General features: G+C 34.1%; 1 protein-coding gene across 7 annotated transcripts in view; it reads right to left on the bottom strand.

Annotated features, from left to right (window-relative positions):
• LOC127842550 (zinc finger MYND domain-containing protein 19-like) overlaps positions 1 to 6,302 on the bottom strand; it is a 249,057-nt gene extending 242,755 nt beyond the window's left edge. For all 7 annotated transcript variants that reach the window (XR_008031697.1, XR_008031700.1, XR_008031699.1 and 4 more), the window contains exon 1: positions 6,123 to 6,302. Coding sequence is in view for 1 of the 7 variants with exons in the window: in XM_052372108.1 (XP_052228068.1) it covers positions 6,123 to 6,176 (54 nt within the window). In the remaining 6 variants the exon portion in view is untranslated. The remainder of the gene's footprint in view (positions 1 to 6,122) is intronic.
• Positions 6,303 to 6,867: the final 565 nt, after the last annotated feature.

Here is a 6,867-nt window from a genome sequence, read left to right on the forward strand (position 1 = left end):
TTCTGGCTTCCAATAACTAATATATTATAATTTCTCGAAAGTGTCTGACTTTGCATGGCTTACAGTATAGTCAGCAATCTTAAAACCTAGCTATCATAAAACCTAGCTATCATAAAACCTAGCTGTCAAAAAACCTAGCTATCAAAAAACCTAGCTATCATAAAACCTAGCTATCATAAAACCTAGCTATCATAAAACCTAGCTATCATAAAACCTAGCTATCATAAAACCTAGCTATCATAAAACCTATAAAACCTAGCTATCATAAAACCTAGCTGCTCACTGGATACTGGAGATTTTTGGCAGAATGTACAGTAGACATAAAACACTGACAACTAAGATGAAGAAAGAGGCTGCATACTGAATGTGATCCAGTAAAGAAAGGACACAATAAACATGAAAATGCAGTACATTCTGGGAAAATGTGGATTAATGCATGGGCTTAAAATGTCATCACAGACTAGCCTGTGCAGCTCGCACAGGAAGGAAAAAATCGCTGGACAGGGCACGTACATCACACATGTGTGGCTAGATAATTAAACAATTTCCCTTCTTAATGATGGACAATATGGCCCAGATGTCTATAAATTAACCGAAGCGCGCGTTGTTATACTATTTCTGTAGTTTTTTCTCCCAATGAAGGACAAATGGCATTTACTGAAAGGTTTTCCTACATTTCTTTCTATAATACATGTATGTGTCTTATTTGATACCTTAAAAGCAATACTGTGTTATCAACATAAAGTGTTTTTAGTACATTTTGCACTGACCCTGAAATTCCTGAGAATTAAATTTACTGCCCGGTAAATTAGGCGGTAATGTGTATGTCTAACTCAGGGCCAAAATGACCATGCCGAGATTACTTCCTTTTCCCTAAACTGATGAGTGTAACATCCTATAATACAAAGATGCGTTGATATGTTGTCAATGTTCGGGGAGGGGGGGGGGGGATTATGCTCAAATCAGCCAATGGAATGAATGTAGTGTATTCACACGGGTCTGCTGGTGTTATGTCCTTTTTATGTTAAACAGCTATGCTGAAAAAAACTTTTGTTCTTTTTATAATATACTTTTCAATAAAAACCTCCAATGTAAGACTTCCTAAAAATAACTGCCACCACATTGAGCCAATCAATTATATGTTTTCATGGCAATCTATTATGGTCTAGATGGAGCCAAAGGTTTCCAATACACACAACATTGTTCAGTCAGCCAGCTGTCACACCAGCCCAGCTGCTGTCACTGACATTAGTGAACTCTGACCTAGGAAACCGGATATATTTTATAAAAGGCTCAGAGAAAGAAACAATTTGCAAACCCATAGTACATTGTATAATTGAGCCTTGTTCTGGGAAAAGGGGGCTTAATGCATGTGTGTAAAGTATTTCCCTGATTAGCCTGTGCAGTTCAAACAGTCCAATCAGGGACAACACTGTCCGCTTGCATGGTATTTTGACAACACTTACAAGGTGCTGTATATGCATTAAAACTTTGTACTTAAATAGAAATATCATTTCAAATAAGAGCAAATACATGTATGATTTATAGGAGTAATTAATAATCAAATATCAACACTGAATTTGTGTTTGCTTATAAAAATTATGCATTTATTATGCACAAATGTACAAGTATTCTCAAGTTCCAAGTTGTAATGATTTTCAGTCTGCATTCAAAAAAAGGAAAATATAACAATTTAAGGACATTAAGCATTGCATTAATCAAACACCCTGAATGCTTAAGTTTTGGGTTGAACAATCATGATAATAAATATTTTTAATCATCCAAATCAAAACAAAACAGCTGCTACATTGCAAAATTACAGCAAAACCAGTGAGACTCAACTTGCAAAACCAATACCCAATAATTCAATAACAGTTTCCTACAAGTTGCTATCAGCTATTACATGGTGCCCCAACAATAAAACTCTACTCTTTGTTTGCAGATATGCCATGAAATCAACTTTCTTGATAAGGGGATAGTGGCTCAGTCAGAGAGCTTTTATCTGTGTGCTTTTATCTGCATGCTATACAGTCATGTTATAACATGAAGGGGATCAATTTGAGACAAAGTCAATTTACCTTGCCAAATGTAAATGTTGGGCACTGGGAATGTAAAACAACAAAATTTCATTAAGATAACACTTGTAAGACAAGTTGTAAAGATATGGCTATTTGGCAAGGGCGTAAAGCTTATTAAGCTTGGCTTTTTGAAGAAGGACATCCACATATAATGAACGACAATCCATACACAATGAAGAAATAAATGTGTACTTTTTTTTATTTTGTGCATGTTAAAACTGTTCAAATATTATTTAATAATCCAAATGTCATGTAATCAATACGAAATAAGTTAAAGACCCAAGACACTTTGTCAGAGGGAAATGACAGTTAAGTTTTAAGAAAATTGGTAATTCAGAAATACCACCACCTATTAAAAACTGCACGATAATAAAAAGTATACAATTATGTGCAATAAAACTTACAATGTACATAGTAACATTTAGGCTGTGAAATGAATATCTTAAAGTTCCAAATGTTATTTCCACTCATAAGTAAAAAATGTACATTTGACATGAATTGAATTTCACAAACACATGAATTATAAATGTGGAAAGGATTCAACAAAGGTCAAAACAACACTTTAAAATGACTTTCACTCCTGACAGTAAAATATTGAATCTTGGCTCAGTTTTAAACACTTTATAATAGCAAAATTAGTTGAACAGATCTTATTGTTTCAACAGAATGTGCTATCAATCATAACCTAATTATAAAGTAACAAACAGTGAAGGATCAATCTGTCAATGCTCATTTCTGCATATTAATAATAACAAAAAAGACTATTAGATAAACATTAATTACTGTAGCGTCATTTGTATTAGTTCTGAAAGCGTTTGTTACTTTGAAAACACTGCTGCTTGGGACTAGTTAACATAAATTATAGCTATGACAGGGGTGGCGAAATCTCAAAAAACTATACTTGTCCACAGACAACCATTTAGGAAATTTAACTTGTCCGTTGCTGAACTACACTTGTCCGTTAATGTTTATATAAATTATAAACGCATTTATTGATTAATGTAAAACAATGTGGAATATACCAAAATGAGTATGATTTGCTAGTTTTGTTTATAGTTGTATTCAATAGTACATTCATTATAGCAGTATATTATAAACAATATAAAGACTTTCTAAAACTTTTATTAATCTTGAAAAGCTAGTATTATTAAAACATGTGTTGAACATAAGTACATCGTAATCTATCTATCTATCTATATATATATACTGCTAGTCGCCAACAATTAGCATTACAAGCAGGCGCGTGTCAGTGCTAGGAAATTAAGGAAGAAGTGTATAGGAGATAAAAAGTAATACATAATGTATTTGTGAGACACAGGAAACAAAGGTGATAGTGTTAGTTAAAAGAATCTTAACATATTAAACTAGTCCAATATGTCGACCTCATCAGGCTGAGGCTCCGCTACTGGTGGCAATTTGATTATCATCAACTGGTAACCATTGAAAATCTGTGAGCCAAGTTTCTTGAAATTTCTTGTGCGTTTACTTAGATCATATTTTTTATCATAATCTTTCTTAGTTTTTTTTGGAGGTGGACTGCTCAAAGTTTCAGGTTTCTGCTCCGTTGTTGAAGATTTAAAAAAACTAAATGTTCCATTTTCACCATTAAAGTCGTCTTAAATAACATAATATAATAATATTATTAATAATATCTTACTTTGATACTTTTTATTTCCGTCTGATTGTAAAAATAGAGAAACCAGTCTGTACACTGTCTAACAGTCGGGCCGAATGTTTAAAATGCGGCATGCTCTTGGTCTGTTATATAATAAGGGAGATCACTGCGCAGGAGAGTGCCTGTATTTTAGCTTGATTGCTCCGCAAATGTCACTGACAATGTAATCGCATGTCAACATCCGGTTTTGTAAAACTTAATTACGGCTTTAATAAAGTGTATTTTTTTGTTTACCTGGACCCGACTTTAAAAATTTTTGTTGTCCACGGACAACTTAATTGAAAAAAATCAGTTGCACAGAAGGGCAAATGTACGACTCGGGCAACTCGGACATTTGATTTCGCCACCCCTGGCTATGAGCAATACGGAAAAAAGAAATGAAATTTCACAAAACATAGCTTTAACTATAACATGGAACACAGACTCTAGATGAGACAATATACGCTCCGTGCAAGGAATAACTGTAGTCAGCATTATGCAAATAGTGGGAAAAGCAATTTTGCAAATAATATGTATAATGAATATTAAAGAAACATTATACTGTTGGTTTATGTAAAAAGCGTATTTTGCTTGCATTTGAAATGTCTGACTCTGTAATTTATATATTATTGCATGTATATCAATCCAGTTCAGTGTTTATATTTATATTTTATCTATCATTGGATCCCTGAATATTAATCTTTGTAATCTTTGATTGCCCCTAACAGTTAAATGTGCTGTAAAACCTTGCTGCACATTCAACAGCACTAAACTTGGAAGCTATGGATACGCATTACAGTTAGTTGAGTCCTTATTCCATGCATTTTGTTAGATTACATTGAGGAAGTAGCCTCTTAAATAACTGAGTCAACCGGGTTATATATTCAATCAGACAAACAAATTGTTTAGTTGACTATTTAAAGCATGAAGGGTTGTTTCCTATTTCTATAATGACTGTTTTCACAACATTGAGAAGTTTGCGCCCAAATAGTATTATTTACAATTTTAAAAAGTTGGGTAGTCAAATTTTAACAATTTTGAGTCATTTGTGACTCAGATTTTGTCAATTTAGTAAAGTTTGTGACTCATTTTTGCACAATTTGCAGGGCACAAAACCATTGCATAAAGACTGAGAAATAAGCCATGAAACCAGCAAACAGGTTTGACTTCTTTAGTGTGTAATGATGGCATGCCAAGCACCTTAACACATCCTGGTTCATCTATTAAATACCATTTGGTATCACAGAAATTGCAGATAATGAAAAAATAAATTCATTGGTAAATATTGTATCAAACGCTCAGTATTCTTTGAACTCAATTTTGTTGTTGAGTCAGATTATGGTTCCATAAACACATATAACTACATGTACATGTCATAAAGGTGCCACATACTTGTTCAAATAAGTTGCAATTAATACAATTATGATACTAATTTTCCCTTGCCAGCATAGTGTTATGCTGTTAACTGAGTATGTGTGAATTTAAAAGTTAAGGTCCTTCCACCCCTGACGCTGCATTATGTGGGGACCAGGAGTGTTCCACAGCATTGCCACATGTAAAATGTACTACAAGTAGACAATTAAAGCTGCAATTTCCAGGTTTTTCTATAGTTACTGAAATATTTTTTATTTCAGTGTAGCAATATTTTGTATGGTGATCACCAACCAAACTCACATGCTTCCTGGAGCAGAGATTGAACACGAGTCCCCTATGTAGCTACATGTCATTTGTAAAGCAATTCTTAAAATGAAAACTCGTTTAAATACTGTTATCAAACAGAGAGTCAACTTAGTTTTGAATCCACCATGACATTTCGGAGGTGGTGGATGTATTAGGATTTGTTAATAAGACACGAGATCTAGCTCGATGAGGAAACCGGAGATCATCAATAGCGTTTTTCAAAGAGTTTTCCACTGGAATAACTTGCACCTTTTCATGAACCGTTGACTTGTAGGAAACACATTTTAAGACATGCATGAGACATATTGTTTTAAATAATAGAAACCTTTATCAGGAACAGCTTTGAGCTGTATGTAGATTCTATGTACATGTACTCATAAAGCTCGAGAAATTCAAGAACAACTACCGTTAAAATTTAGTCGTTAGCTGTTCAATCGCATTTTAAATTAATAAGAATAATTATCAAGACTAATGTATTAAAAGGCATTCTTATAACAATGTAACATTTGTATTGATACTATTTTGACAATAATTTTCAGTCACAAGTGAAATACGACTTAGTGCCTTTAAAGGTTCGACAGTCAAAGATAACGGGATTAACGCAGTGCCTTTAAGGCAGATCGATACGATAGTCTGCTTCAACAAAAACATGGCTCCCAAAAGTGGAGAAAGTGTTCTGCACAAAAAATCGATAACACTGCATTATTTACCTTGCCTGCAGCCCTGCCGAGACGAATTATTCCTAGCTTAAATCCAGCCATCATCCGGATCCTTTAAAATATCATGAATCCTGCCTAAATCCCCTAACCCTATCCCCGTTCGTTACACTTTCCGAACAATAAACCACCTTCTCTCCTTTGTTGAATGCACGTGTGATTAGAACCGTATCGCGGCCAATCAAAATCGTTATCTCGAAAGGTCAAAGTTTATATTTATATTTCACGGTTCAGCGATATCGATAGGTTACACTAAACTTGCCCAATAACGCTTAAGTTTCTGAATTGAGTGTTACATGCAATAATTTATTGTAATTCTGTTCTGATAATGGAAATGCATGGCAGATCAAAGTAAATTTGTTTAAGGAATATATTTCAAATGCTTTTTTGTTTGTTTAAAGTAAATTATATGGCGACATAGAGGGGAAATGAGAAATATTGTATTTAACAAAGGCGCGCGTGAAATGATCCCGTGCATCCTCTTTGGCGGCGTGTTGTTATGTTGTACACAATCATCTATTAAGTTATATGATTGAGGCACTGCTTGAGTTATAACACCTTTATAGAGAAAGAAGCTGCTGTCGAAGAAATTACAAGGAACTGTCGGAATGTACGTGGACTACGTTTGCATTTCTTTTTTCTACCACACGGCTTGGTGGTTTAGTTTGAATCTATTTATTTTAGCTCGATTGCATCGAAAGCCGTAGGCTTATATAAACGCTTTTGAGTCCGTTTCCTC

Source organism: Dreissena polymorpha, chromosome 8, assembly GCF_020536995.1.
Source record: "Dreissena polymorpha isolate Duluth1 chromosome 8, UMN_Dpol_1.0, whole genome shotgun sequence".
Taxonomy (NCBI): domain Eukaryota; kingdom Metazoa; phylum Mollusca; class Bivalvia; order Myida; family Dreissenidae; genus Dreissena; species Dreissena polymorpha.